Genomic DNA, 14588 nt, shown 5'->3' on the forward strand with positions numbered 1-14588 from the left:
CATACTTGTTTTATGGATACTCAACTTTGTATGCAACTTGGCAATGCTTTTATCTTTTTATTAATAAAGTGTTTTTATATGTATTCGCTTGTTTTGTTTCTGTATTGTGATCTTAAATCAGTAGGTTAGTAAATCTGGGTTCTGTTCATGTGTCTGATAGAGGCCAAGGAAGTTGGTTTTAACAAACTGATTAGTTAGGTACTCAGAGCTGAACGAGAAAGTGGATGACTGAATTCTATTATTGGGAGGAGATGAGAGGTGAAGTTCACTCAGTCATTGTGTAACTTAACCTTCATGCACCTGCTTCTGCACCTGAACAGGCCAGGTAAAGGAATGCCATTGACACTATTGTGACCTCTGTCCATTCCCTAGTTAGTGTACTACTTTTGACCAGGGCCCATGGGGAAGAGGTTGCCATTTTAGACACAACATCTAGGGAGTTAATGAGCAACAGGGACCTCCACTGTAGATAAAGAATTACATCAGTGCCATACTGCTGCATCTACTGTAGGTCTATGTTTCTCAGAGCAGTATGTTGCCTCTAATATTCACTAGAGCCATAACCTGATTTCAGAATGTTTTTCCTTTTCGATCCAGGGACTGAGAGTCCACACTTTGGGATTGTCAGTTAATTGGTGCATTTAGGTCAAATTAATGCCTGAACAGCTTTCACTGACATAGATATTGTGTGTTTGTTCCTGCCTGTGCGTTTTTCATTTGAGGATCTCTGGGTCTCCCCCTACCCCAACCTGTCGTTTTCCTGTCTGTTTAGGTTTAGGTGGGCAAAGGAAATCCCAGCCATGCAGGGCTTCACTGACCCACAGAGGATGCTTAATTATTCATGAACTAGGCCTGCCTATGGCTGTAATGTGATGCTGGTCTTACATGCACATTCAATGGTAACCTCAACTAATTAGCCAGCTCCAGTTCTCATAAGGATATTTGGATATAGTGTATCATGTGTCCTCATCAATATGATACAATGATCTTGTAAATTTTGTGTAGGCTATTTATCTGGAACGCATACTCAACCTGCACCTGCTGGAGCTGTCTGGCGGTTAGAACGATCTGAAACGCGCCGCCACCACATCTCTCCGCAATTATTTGCATATCAATGACAAACGTTCTCCTTTAACCAATCAGCTTACAGTGGAAGCTCCATAGCAACATCCATTCTAGGCATGTCATCTCGCGACCAGACTTTGTAGTGGTGAAATTCGTAACCGTTAAGGGTTTTTTCATTTTGTTTTTACAAGGAATTACTTTATCTTATTATTCGTTTAGACTATTCCAAAAAATCGCCAGGATGGGCTGCGCCGGATTCACCTGCTCCAAGCACTCCCTCTGTGCGCTCAATATCCTCTATGTTGTGAGTATACGGTTCAAGAATTTACCATATGGAGCATTATTATTCCACTGTAACAGGTTTTGGTTTTTGGGTCGGGTAGACTGACTATATGCTGCTTTTTATGCGGTCTGTACGGGTGTGTAAGAAACATTTTTGCCGTGCAGCCTATTGTAAACAATACATTGGGTCAGACCAGGCTCCCATGTTATTAATTATTCAAACTGAGCCGCTGTCTGGAATCTCCAGTTTGCCGAAGGCAACCTCGACAAGTCAAAATATTATAATTTATATTCAGTATTTAGGCTACTGAATATTTAGAATAGCCTATATTATTTCCTGTTCATTTCCTATCTCTCCTGAGTCCTGACACTTTCCAATGCAAGTGTTCATCCTTTCTTTGCTCAGCTCAAACCATTCCTGATATATCTGATCAAGTGATCGTTACTGAAAACAACGTATAGGCCATAGTGTGTCTGTAGACTCCATAGCATCCTGTCCAAATCCTCAACATAGGGCCTCCAATGTTTTGCAGTCTGAGAAATACAGGAGTGATGGTGGCATCAAAACAGACCACAGTGGTGACCTAGATTTAAAATGAATATACGTTTGCGGGCAAATAAATGCTGTCATGGTGGAAAATGATGTTCCGCTTTTGACTGTCGCTTCTTCTGCCTTTAAAAGCGTGTAGTCTGAGGTGTAGCCTGTGTGCGCTTCAATGTCCTCCTGACCGGTTGTACCATTGAAATTGCATCACTCACTTTGTTTTATTATATAAGCCTATCTAATTTGTGGTCAACATCCACTCTCTCCCTCTTTCTCTCTCTCACACACACACAGACCATGTTTGACTGTGGAGAGTTCATACTTCATATAATGACCCAAAGAGATCTATTGCTTAGGGTCTTGGCTGTCTGTCTGCGTCTGTGCATGCCTATCTATTTTTCACTGTCTGTCCGTCCTTCCCTCCATTTCTAGATGGTGAGTCTGCTGATGATCGGCATCGCTGCGTGGGGGAAGTGGTTCGGCCTGGTGTCCAGCTTCCAGGTGGTGGGCGGAGTCATCGGAGTGGGGGTGTTCCTGTTCTTGGTGGCGTTGGTCGGCCTCATCGGGGCCGTGAAGCACCACCAGGTCCTACTCTTCTTCGTATCCTAACCTTCCACCAAGGCAGACTTGACCTGACGGCAGACTTGACCTGACGGCAGACTTGACCCTAGACCCAAGCATATTTGGGGTCTAGAATTTGAATTATGGCTTGAGTATAGGTTTGGGGTTGGTTTTCAAGTCCAGTAGATTGAGGCCTTGGGTAGGCTCCGTGTTAAATCCAAGAGAACTGAAGTTTCAATGAAGCTTTTCAAATAGCTTCCGCAGATTGTCTGAATGAGACTACCCTCTACACGCCGTGCTTCACCCATTGTGCTTTATTTCAATAGGACTCATAGCCCCTTGTCGTTTATCCATGACCTGTTTTCCAGGTTGTGCTGTTCTCTTACCCTTCTGTATGTTGTGGGGTATTTCCTGCAGGTTTTCCATTCATGCATGGCATGCACACGCAATAATATCTATGAGACCAGGTCCAGTATGGTAATACACATTGTAGTCAGCCTGCATAGATACTGCTGACCCCTGACCCCTGCTTCTGTCTTTGTCATTATTACAGTATTATTATAATATTATTACATTACGTTATTGCAGTATTATTATATTATTACATTACGTTATTACAATATTACACAGTCGTTAATAGTGTATTTCACTCTAGAATATTCCATATTACTAATATAGAAGGATAGAGAAATACAACAGTTGGAGCCCATTGACTGTTGAAAATAATTAACCTCTACCTTTGGAAGTGTGACCAACTGGTTTCAAAACTACAAAAGCTCTGTGTTGAGAATGTGTGTATTGGAGTGTTATTCCTTGACAGTGGAGCCCAGTATATGATCATCCTCTTCATGGTGTTCATCGTCCAGTTCTCTGTCTCCAGCGCCTGTCTGGCCATCAACAAGGATCAGCAGGTAGGAGCACAAACTGCTGTCAATCACAACAACCTTCTGCTAGGTGCTAGAGGAACAAACCCCACTTTTCAGACAAAACCCAGAAACCTTGTGATGAAATACTAGATGGATACAAGACAACCTGTACTCCTGAATCATGATACAGTGTGTCTATAAGGATGTGAGCTGCATTTTGTGGCAAAATCTTAGAGCTAGAGTACCTTCCGTCTCTCTTCTCAGGCTTCTTAGTGTTCTGCACTGTGGTGTGTTCTGGTTCCATGCAGTATGGAGTATATTTTTAGAAGTAGATCACTATTTTATTCAGACTGACCTCCATCTGGTTCTAGAACAGCTGACTACCTTAGAGATGTCTGGTCCTGTGCAAACAGGCATTGTAATACACTCATACACACAGATATAACTGCATCTATGGTGGTCAGTGCCTGCTGTTGTACCCCTGTTTTAGGAACACCTGTTGGAGGTGGGATGGAACAACTCGTACACCACCCAGAGAGATGTGGAGAAGAGTCTCAACTGCTGTGGCTTCTACTACGTAGACAACAACGGAACCTGCGATGCTGTAAGCATTACCAAGTGAACCCTCTGTTGCACTGAATCTACTGTCTGTTGTCTATGACCTCTCCTTCACATGTCCCAAGCTCTGTTTGTGCATGCCAAGACGTATAATTACAATGAAAGAACAAGTTTTTACGCATACAGTTTCTGATGATATTAGTTGCTGTATATTCAGTATTGTGGTTGTGAAGCAGTTTTCCTAACTAACTGGTCCGTCTGTGTGGTGTTTCTGTGTCCCTCTACAGGCCTGTTTCCCCAACCACTCCTGTTCACCGTGTGCTGAGCAGATCCAGGAGCATGCAGGAGAGGTGCTGCGCTTCGTGGGCGGGATAGGCCTCTTCTTCAGCTTCACTGAGGTGAGATTGCCCTGTTTATACAGTCAGAGGAATGTTCTGCTGTATCAATCAAGCAATCAATCAATTTAACTTATATAGTGTTTTAAAATAGTGCTTTTTTCTTTACAGTAAACTAGCCTATTTTGAGGTGCAGTTCATGAAATCTAATAGGTAATGAAAATGTAGCTATATACAGTATGTGATCTATTTGTAGGTCAGTAGCATAAAACTGGGCCCAGTAATGCTTGTTATTTTGACCTATGAATGTTTTATTCGTCCTTCTTCAGATCCTGGGGGTGTGGCTAACGTACCGGTACAGGAACCAGAAGGACCCTCGAGCGAATCCCAGTGCCTTCCTGTAACCGTTGGCAACTGCTGGCTTTGTACCCCACTCTTGGAATGGCCAACTTTCCTCCTGGAGAGCTACTGGTTGTGCAGGCTTTTGCTTCAGCCCTACTCTAACTGTAACACTAAAACAACTGATTCTAAACAAATTAGCTGCTCATCAGAACCCTGTTCAGCTGAATCAGTTGTGTTAGTTAAAGCAGGGCCGGAGTAAAAGCCTGCACACCAAGTAGATTTCCAGGTGGAGGAGGGCTAGCCGCCTGTTTTAGGGGCTGTGTTTGTAAATAAGCGAGTGACTTGTGTGTGTTTTCACCAGCTGTGCAAAGCGGCAGCCCTTTGTGTGGTGTTACATGAAGTGATTGTTTTTCCAGAATGTGGTGTGTGTCTGGAAAATAACTGGGTCATGTTCATTAAGCACCAAACGGAAGAAAACTGACAGAGACAAGAGGATCTAGCTTCACTTGTCAAATAGGAAACGCTCCTTTACACTTTCCGTTGCAAAATGTTTTCCGTGGTGTGCCCTAATGAACACGACCCTGCTGTATATTAAAGATGCTGCATGAGCCTATTACCCTAATAGGACACCTTAAACCACTCCCGATCAGAACCGTATCCTGTATACACTTGAGTGTACAAAACATTAAGAACACCTTCCTAATATTGAGTTGCAACCCATCCCCCCTTTGTCCTCAGAACAGCCTCAATTCGTCAGGGCATGGACTCTACAAGGTGTCGAAAGCGTTCCACAGGGATGCTGGCCTATGTTGACTTCAATACTTCTCACAGTTGTGTCAAGTTAGCTGGATGCCCTTTGGGTGGTGGACGATTCTTGATACACAAGGGAAAGTGTTGAACATGAAAAACCCAGCAGTGTTGCAGTTCTTGACACAAATCAGTGCGCCTGGCACCTGCTACCATACCTGTTCAAAGGAAGGCACATAAATCTTTTGTCTTGCAAATTCACCCTCAATGTCTCAATTGTTTCAAGGCTTAAAAACCCTTCTGTACCCATCATCTACACTGATTGAAGTGTATTGAAACTGAAAATTATTCATGATTATTATTTGACCATGCTTGTCACTTATGAACATTTTGAACATCTTGGCATAGTTCTGTTATAATCTCCACCCAGCACAGCCAGAAGAGGACTGGCCACCCCTCATAGCCTGGTTCCTCTCTAGTTTTTCCTAGCCACCGTGCTTCTACACCTGCATTGCTTGCTGTTTGGGGTTTTAGGCTGGGTGTCTGTACAGCACTTCGAGATATTAGCTGATCTAATAGCTGATCGAAGGGCTATATAAAATAAACTTGATTTGATTTGATATTTAACAAGTGACCTCAATAACGGATCAAAGCTTTCACCTGGATTCACCTGGTCAGTCTTTGTCATGGAAAGAGCAGGTGTCCTTAATGTTTTGTACACTCCGTGTCTATCCTCTCATATACAGAGGCTCAGGCTTTGCTTCTGGTGACAAATCTCAAGAAATTAACATTTTCAGATAACACATTTAATATTTGATACACCCTTGATGGGCAAGCATTCAGTATGCTCAGACCTGTATTAAAGCATGCAAACTGTGATGTTGTGACTACTGAATGACACCTGTATTACAGATGGTAGCTGACATGATGAAGAACAGTTAGCATTATTTTGTGCGCATGACGACTGAAGATGTCATTGAATATTTGTACATTTGATACACTCAATAACTGAAGGACTAGGGTGCTGTTGACAATTGTATGCTGTAACTACATAACTACAAATATTTAAGCAGCTTGTTGTTGCCTTTACTTTAAGTCATTATGTTACACAGCATTTGCATTTTTTTGTGTTCTGAATGTTTATTTGTGTGTAAACATTCCTAATTATTTGAAATCGGGAAAAAACAAGGGATACTTAAAGGGATTTTGGCAATGATGCCTGTTATCTACTTCCCCAGACTCAAATGAATACGTGGATACCATTTTATGTCTCTGTGTCCATTATGAAGGAAGTTAGAGGTTGTTTTGTGAGCCATTGCTAACTAGCATTAGCGCAACGACTAGAAGTCTTTGGGTATCTACTAGCATGCTAGCAGATACCCATAGACTTCCAGTCATTGCGCTAGCGCTAGTTAGCAACTTCCTTCAAACTGCACGCAGACACATAAAAAGGGTATCCATGAATTCATCTGACTCTGGGGAAGTAGATAGAAGGCCTCATTGCCAAACTCCTAAAGTATCCCTTTAAGAGTCAATTGCTCATGCCGTCTGAATATCATCAGTATGAAATGCTTGGGAAGACTGACTGACATGTGAAAGAAGAGATGCGCTTTGTTCTGCTGATAGTGTTACAAAGCCTGACAGTCGATTGTGTATGCATGTACATAGGTGAGCGTGCTCGTATGTCTGTTGTGTGCTGTTGTATCAGTTACCTTGGCTTGTGCCTTGCATGTCTCCTCTACTAGTGTGTACTGCTGCTTCCACCGCACTGGTGGTTCTGTGAACTACAACATACCTTTGTACAAGAAATCTCAATAAAATAGAAAAGTAAAAAAATATATATTTCATACACTGTTTCTGTTCTTTGGTTTTCATTTCAACAATGAGTAACTCCATTCCCACCAATGCCCAGTCAAGTTGACCTATTAGAATTTTTTTCCTGAAAGTTCACTGGGTTTGTTGGGCTCTGTTTCCATAGAAACCAGTGGCATTCAATGACATTGCAAAATGTAGAGCTCAGCAGTAGCCTAACCCTTTCCAAGAAACTCTAAAATCTCTACAGAAGTGGAATGACAAAATAATGCTTTTATTTGCTAAATGTTATATTAGATTCCCATGAACTTATTACATTACAATATTATAGTACTACATGACATTACTAAGAATAATGTGTGGGTGTGTCATTCCCTCACTGGCCCCGCCCATTCAGGATGTGACCAGGATGTCAGCACTCACTCCCTAGCTACACAAACACACGGATTCATACACAAACACACGGATTCATGCACACCCACTGTATTTTTATTTCAATAGCCCTTTTAACCTGAGTCATTGTCATGAAGGGTGAAAGGACTGAATTACATTTTCCAATGAGACACAAATCATTTCATAATTGCACTATATTTAATAAAAAGACATCTCAGATGTACAGCAATACATTACAAAGACAGAGAAGTTCAGGAAAAATAACTGAATTTAAAAAATGGAATTGCGTTTTGTGAAGTGAAGACTAGTTCTTTCCAGTGCTTAGGTTTACATGGTGACAGTATGCCACTGGCTGACTCCTAGGCTCCAGAGAACGTTCAGAGAATGTTCGGAGAACCTCTGAAGTCACAGGCCAAAGGCCATGGGGTCACATGAGTCAGTGCTTACAACTCAGTCTTCAGCAGCTTCTTGGCCTTCTGCATGTTGCTCAGTACTACAGGGAGAAGGGAAAATGAAGAGCAGGTTGTTTCTCACAAAGGCAACATTTTCTAATCTCTGAATTAATTATAAAACAATCTGAATACACTTAGTAATACCTTACATTAATAAAAACGTATACATGTGTATAAATGCTTAAATATTTACAATCTATTAAATACAGATTTATTAAAAGTATGTAAACCATTAGTATGCAATCAAACAGTCAAAAGGGAGATAAGATCAAGTTGTACTCACAGAGTTTGATGTCAGAAGGCTCATAGGCGTACATACGGTTGGAGTAGCGCCCTGTGATGTCAGCTCTCACTGTCATAGAGGGATCTGAGGAGAGAGCGATTAAGAGAAAGAGAGAGGGGGGGGGGGGAGAGATAACTATTGATTAAAATCTGTTGCTTTTGTTTGATGCCATCATAAACAAAATAATGACATTCCTTCTCATGTAATGCTGCTGGGAAAACGTGGCATTTTCACTCACCGACAAAGATGATTCTAGGGACGTACTGGCCATCAGGGGAAAGATGCTTGTCTGTGGTTTCATACTGACAACACAGGGAAAGAAACACATATCAATAAAGTCAGGTCAACAAAAAATAAATAACAGTGCCCTAAAATACTAATATAAATCAAACCATATAATCATCAAATCTAATAGATCAAAAGAGAAGTCATCTAGGTATTGATTCTGACAATGTTTTCCAAAGACTTCATTTACAACTCACCACCAGATTGAGAACGATCAAGTCTTCATCAGCCACCTTCTGGATGTCCTTGTCTTCAGCGAAGACCTTCTTCATGGCTGGATTCATGGAAGACATCATGAAAGACGTTATGAAAAGTGTTACATTGACTTAACTTAAGAGATCTCCATAATGGTTTTATTGTCCTCTCCCATACACGGCAGCAGGATGTAAGAGGTGTATACCTACCACCTTGGCAAACAGAGCCATGTTTGTTCTACTACGAGTTTGATAATGGTTGTTTAAACAAGTCTTGGCATCTAATACAACTGAATGATGCATCACGATTTGGGAGAATACCAGGACGCAAATAATACTCATAAAAGCCAAGGGAGGGACATTGACCTGTGGTCTGTTCAGGAAGGTGCAACAGAGTGGCAGTTTATTTGCTATAGGTCAGGGGTTAGAGGTTAAAGGTCAGGGTCTTACATGCACTGTGAGGACAGTCCTCCAGGTGGAAGATGACCATCAGAGGCTTGTTCCTATGGAGACAAATTAGTTCTGGTTACAGAATAAAATGGAATATAAATCCTTGAAACGTATTTGTTTTTGAAGTGTATTTGTCAGCCATCTAGATCTGTTACATCAATGTGAAATAACACCTTATTCCCTATTTTGAAATTCATAAAAAGTAGGGTGCCATTTTGTATGTAGCCATAAAAGTTTGTGCACTCACTGTGCCCTGGCCCAATACAGAGCCTCCTCATAGGTCTGAGCCCAGATTAGCTGATCACCCCAGCCTATAGGAGACAGTCAGGAAGAACAGTGTCAGTGCAACAGTTTCAGTACAACATTAAAGAACATTCAGGTAGAGATATATTGTTTAGAACAGACATGCCTCTACTGACATGTAGAATAAGGAATCGCATGTCAGCTCTTTTCATTAGATATCTCCAACCACACTGATCTTACAGAGCTTTGAGAATGAGGAAAAGGAGAATGTGTACTCATGAATTCATTCATTAACAACACTATACACTGTAATAGGTTTTGGAAATAGTAAGGGGAGAGTGTTACCTCTGGAGAGAGTCTGAGGGATCCTCTTCCCCCTCTTGGCGATGTTCTTCTCAGGCTTAGCCAGAGATGAAGACACGGCTATGGCCACCAGGACCAACAACACCGACAGCAGACCTCGGATCATGATTACCACCTTTCTGGAAGGAAACACAGTTCAATAAGCATCTCAGAGTAGGTAGGAGTGATCTAGGATTAGGTCCCCACTGCCCATATCATTTTAATCATTCCTATTCACTCCTATTCTGAATCATTGTGAATATGGGCCCAGATAACACATGCCTGCCACAAAACTGCACAGATAGTCTACTTCTATTTGCATACTATTATAACTCAACAGTATAGCTGAGGGAAAACAATATGAAGAAGTGCCATGCAGAATTACAAATAATTGCACATCTATTCAGATTTGTTCAAGTTGTTGAAGACTGAAAGACTGAAAAAGTTCACAGCATTTCAAGGCACATTTACCAGACAAAGGATCAGATGGAGGGATGAGGGATGGTGAAGAGAGATATGTGGTTAGAGAATAAGGCTTCCATTGTGGTGGAGGGAGAGATCCATTTCCTACCTGTTCTCTGTGGCACCTTTGTGTGTCTCCTGTGTTCTGCAGCTCCTCGTTCTGCTGTGTCCCTTCTCTCTCACCTGGACCTGCTCTTATACACCGGCCCTAAGCTCTCATGCTGACCCCTCCCACCAACCCTCACCTCTCCCTCTCTCCTCCCACAGCTCTGATTGAATGTGTGTCTACTGTGGAGGTAAGCAGCTCTGATTGAATGCGTGTGGCCTGTGGAGGTAGGCAGCGTAATGGATTCTAGAACTTTCACTTTCTCTCCCTTCCATGCTATCGGACACAGGCTTTTAAAGACATATTAAGCCTGGTTAAAATGTTTGCACTACGTTAGATATGATAGTGTTGTTATGTACCTTTTCTTGGAGTTTTACACAAAGAATGTGTAACGGAACTGTTGAATCATAATAGTTGGCTCAGATCCAAGGACAAGTCAGCATTAAATCGAGGAATCTGATATCGGGGCTACTAGTCAGTTCATGATTGGTTCAGGTCAGATCCGTGAGATTGACATCATTCTCAATAAATTAACTTTCCTAAAGTAAACAAAAACATTTAATAGGTTTTACGTGGCCTTATTTTCACTCATTCTGTGCTTGTAGTTGATCCTCCAAACCATTTTGTTTCGTTAGAGAAAATTGGCTGTCACATTTTGTTATAACTATAATGCAGTAGGAAAATATGAAAATGTGTCTAAAGCATATTAGAAAACATTCTAAAACACTCCACACCAACTCATATTACATCACAATCCCATTCTGAATGATGTCTCTGCACAATTTTATTTTTCAAAGATGTTCTGCTGTGCCATAAATCCATGTTTGAATGATGCAAATATGGATTTATGGGACAGTGGGGGAAAAAATTGGACGTAATATGAATCTGATTACATCCGAATCCCATTTTGAATGATGTCTCTGCTCAAATTGTGAAAAAAATGTCTACTGTCCCATAAATCCATATTTGCATCTTGTTGTAAAAACCATCATGCAAACATGGATTTAGGGCACAGTGGAACCTCTTATTGTGCAGAGACATCATTCAGAATGGGATTATGTTGTTATATGAGTTGGTGTGGAGTGTTTAAGAATATGTTTTAGACACATTTTCTAAACTAATTGTAGTCAATGTCAAGTGATGACAGTTTAGGGCATCAAAAACAAGCACAGAAAGAGTGAATGTGTGAACTCCCCCTTTGGTGTTTATACTTTTAGTGTAATATTGGATCAACTGTTTGTAGTGATGTAAAGGGATGCTATGGTCATTGTGCACCAACATGATGTTCTTATCACGTTTTAGGGAAGACCCAGATGCAGACAGTGTTGAAGTAAAGAAAGTGTATTACTAGAACAGGGGCAGGCAAAACGACAGGTCAAGGGCAGGCAGAGGTCAGTAATCCAGATCAGAGTCAAAAGGTACAGAACGGCAGGCAGTCTCAGGGCCAGGGCAGGCAGAGGTCAATAATCCAGGGCGTTGTTTTATTTTTTATTTCACCATAATTTAATCAGGTAGGCCAGTTTAGAAGTTCTCATTTACAACTGCGACCTGGCCAAGATAAAGCAAAGCAGTGCGACAAAAACAACAACACAGAGTTACACATGGGATAAACAAATGTACAGTCAATAACACAATAGAAAAATCTATATACAGTGTGTGCAAATGTAGTAAGATTAGAGAGGTACGGCAATAAATAGGCCGCAGTGGCAAAATAATGACAATTTAGCAATTAACACCGGAGTGATAAAATGTGCAGATTACTTTTGAGGATCTGATGACCCATGCCAAATCTTTTCAGTCTCCTGAGGGGGAATAGGTTTTGTTGTGCCCTCTTCACGACTGTCTTGGTGTGCTTGGACCATGTTAGTTTGTTCGTGATGTGGATGCCAAGGAACTTGAAGCTCTCAACCTGCTCCACTGCAGCCCCGTCGATGAGAATGGGGGCGTGCTCGGTCCTCCTTTTCCTGCAGTCCACAATCATCTCCTTTGTCTTGATCACGTTGAACTGTAACTCAGTAAAATATTTGAAATTGTTGTGTGGTGCATTTATAGTTTTGTTCAGTAGTCATTATAGAAAGGCTTTGTAACATAATATTCTGGAGTCAGTCTTGCTTTCTCAAACTAAATATATCCTATATTCTGTCTTTACGGTGCCATACACATGTAGAAATCAGCGTTGTGCTGTGAAATGTGCGTTGTACTGCCTCTACACAGAGGCCTGTTTACTTCTATTTTTTGGGGTGGGGGGATTCATGCCTCTACACCATAGGAACTACAGTTTGATTACCCCTTACAGCTTTCACTCTCTCCTGCTAAGTTACTAAATAACTCTCCAGCTGTATTGCCTAACAACCTGAACACACAGATTAAAGTGGGTGAAGAAACAAACTGCCACATTGATTCTCTCTTTTGGTCTCATTAAACTTTTACTGCAGTAGGCTAAATCAAGGTCACACAGAGTGTATGACATCTATTTTGAAACAAAAGTATACACCTCACACACATGGTTATGAGCTTAGAAAAAGAAGACACTTGTACCATGTCAGATATAAAGTTGAAATGTATTCAATTTTGAGTTTGCATCCCAATATAACACTATATATATATATGTTACAGAAGACTGCAACATAACAAAACTGTTTAACATAGAAACTGTTTGACATAACATTACACTCATGAAGCCACTAGGTCATTTGACTACAGGAAAGGGTTACTTAAGTAATGGTTGGGTTCGTTTAAGGAACCAGGAAGTGCCTAGACAATGATGCCTATGAATTGAGAGTGGTTATACTGGTGCCCTTACTGAGCCCTCTCTCTCACACTTTGTGTTCTGATGGCACAACCCCCCCCTCCATCCGACCCCATGCACAGACCAAAGGTAATGTGATCAGACCAACACCAAGCACCAGGATCAATGGTGGCTTTGTTCAAGTCTCCATCCAGACAGACTGGCCTCTTCAACTACTACTACACCTCAGATTGATTTATCCACTCAGTCTTTTTAACATGGATATGATTGGTTTACTTACACACTGAGTGTACAAACATTAAGGATACTTTCCAAATATTGAGTTGCACCCCCCTTTTGCCCTCAGAACAGCCTCAATTTATCGGTGCAATGACTCTACAAGGAGTCAAAAGCGTTCCACAGGGGTGCTGGCCCATGTTGACTCCAATTCTTACCACAGTTGTGTCAGGTTGGCTGGATGCCCTTTGGGTGGTGGACCATTCTTGATACACACAGGAAACTGTTGAGCGTGAAAAACCCAGCAGCGTTGCAGTTCTTGACACAAATCAGTTTACCTGTTGTTCAAACAGTTGCTAATTTGAGGGTTTTACTTGCAGCTATAGATCTGGATAAGAGAATCTGTGAAATGCATAAGGATAGGTCTATGTCGTTTATCGCAGCAGACAAACTCAGGCCGACATGAATTCTAGTGTGGAAGTTGGAGCAGCGGAGTGCTGAGCTGTCCTTAACCCTCTCTCCCTTACTTCCCTCTCAGAATGCTGAGGTGTCCTTAACCCTCTCTCCCTTACGTCCCTCTCAGAATGCTGAGGTGTCCTTAACCCTCTCTCCCTTACTTTCCCTCTCAGAATGCTGAGTGTCTTAACCTCTTCTCCTTACTTCTCTCAGAATGCTGAGGTGTCCTTAACCCTCTCTCCCTACTTCCCTCTCAGAATGCTGAGGTGTCCTTAACCTCTCTCCCTTACTTCCCTCTCAGAATGCTGAGGTGTCCTTAACCCTCTCTCCCTTACTTCCCTCTCAGAATGCTGAGGTGTCCTTAACCTCTCTCCCTTACTTCCTCTCAGAATGCTGAGGTGTCTTACCCCCTCTCCCTTACTTCCCTCTCAGAATGCTGAGGTGTCCTTAACCCTCTCTCCCTTACTTCCCTCTCAGAATGCTGAGGTGTCCTTAACCTCTCTCCCTTACTTCCCTCTCAGAATGCTGAGGTGTCCTAACCCTCTCTCCTTACTTCCCCCTCTCAAATGCTGAGGTGTCCTTAACTCTCTCCTTACTTCCTCTCAGAATGCTGAGGTGTCCTTAACCTTCTCTCCCTTATCTTCCTCTCAGAATGCTGAGCTGTCCTTAACCCTCTCTCCCTTACTTCCCTCTCAGAATGCTGAGCTGTCCTTAACCCTCTCTCCCTTACGTCCCTCTCAGAATGCTGAGGTGTCCTTAACCCTCTCTCCTTACTTCCCTCTCAGAATGCTGAGGTGTCCTTAACCTCTCTCCCCTTACTTCCCTCTCAGAATGCTGAGGTCCTT

At 41.9% G+C, this 14588-nt stretch overlaps 2 protein-coding genes across 3 annotated transcripts; one reads left to right on the plus strand and one right to left on the minus strand.

Moving 5' to 3' along the window:
- The first annotated feature begins 1153 nt into the window (after positions 1 to 1153).
- tspan13b (tetraspanin 13b) lies at positions 1154 to 5211 on the plus strand. Its single transcript, XM_023975762.2, has 6 exons — positions 1154 to 1369; positions 2324 to 2491; positions 3283 to 3363; positions 3809 to 3922; positions 4164 to 4274; positions 4541 to 5211. Exons 1-6 carry the CDS (start codon positions 1307 to 1309, stop codon positions 4613 to 4615), a joined length of 612 nt encoding a protein of 203 aa, XP_023831530.1. The 5' UTR covers positions 1154 to 1306; the 3' UTR covers positions 4616 to 5211.
- A 2368-nt stretch (positions 5212 to 7579) lies between these two features.
- On the minus strand, positions 7580 to 10410 carry agr2 (anterior gradient 2). Of its 2 annotated transcripts, none has more exons than XM_023976574.2 (8): positions 10326 to 10410; positions 9758 to 9894; positions 9417 to 9480; positions 9170 to 9222; positions 8723 to 8799; positions 8479 to 8542; positions 8241 to 8324; positions 7580 to 7998 (listed from the first exon to the last, which is right to left on the minus strand). In XM_023976574.2, the coding sequence occupies exons 2-8, from the start codon at positions 9879 to 9881 to the stop codon at positions 7949 to 7951; spliced, it is 516 nt and encodes a 171-aa protein (XP_023832342.1). In that variant the 5' UTR covers positions 9882 to 9894; positions 10326 to 10410; the 3' UTR covers positions 7580 to 7948. The 2 variants fall into 2 exon arrangements, with proteins under 2 accessions (XP_023832342.1, XP_023832343.1); XM_023976575.2 differs by having other exon boundaries at positions 9758 to 9890; positions 10326 to 10404.
- Positions 10411 to 14588: the final 4178 nt, after the last annotated feature.

Source organism: Salvelinus sp. IW2-2015, linkage group LG31 (assembly GCF_002910315.2).
Source record: "Salvelinus sp. IW2-2015 linkage group LG31, ASM291031v2, whole genome shotgun sequence".
NCBI classification, from domain to species: Eukaryota; Metazoa; Chordata; class Actinopteri; order Salmoniformes; family Salmonidae; genus Salvelinus; species Salvelinus sp. IW2-2015.

Excerpts from the sequence above, each read along its gene's own strand:
- tspan13b (XM_023975762.2), top strand. The coding sequence starts at position 1,307 with ATGGGCTGCGCCGGATTCACCTGCTCCAAGCACTCCCTCTGTGCGCTC. Across the intron at positions 2,492-3,282 it reads ACCAGGTCCTACTCTTCTTC|TATATGATCATCCTCTTCAT; the intron begins GTATCCTAACCT and ends AGTGGAGCCCAG. Across the intron at positions 3,364-3,808 it reads CCATCAACAAGGATCAGCAG|GAACACCTGTTGGAGGTGGG; the intron begins GTAGGAGCACAA and ends CCCCTGTTTTAG.
- agr2 (XM_023976574.2), bottom strand. The coding sequence starts at position 9,881 with ATGATCCGAGGTCTGCTGTCGGTGTTGTTGGTCCTGGTGGCCATAGCC. Across the intron at positions 8,800-9,169 it reads GGACTGTCCTCACAGTGCAT|CCATGAAGAAGGTCTTCGCT; the intron begins GTAAGACCCTGA and ends CCATGAATCCAG. Across the intron at positions 8,325-8,478 it reads CCCTAGAATCATCTTTGTCG|ATCCCTCTATGACAGTGAGA; the intron begins GTGAGTGAAAAT and ends CTCTCTCCTCAG.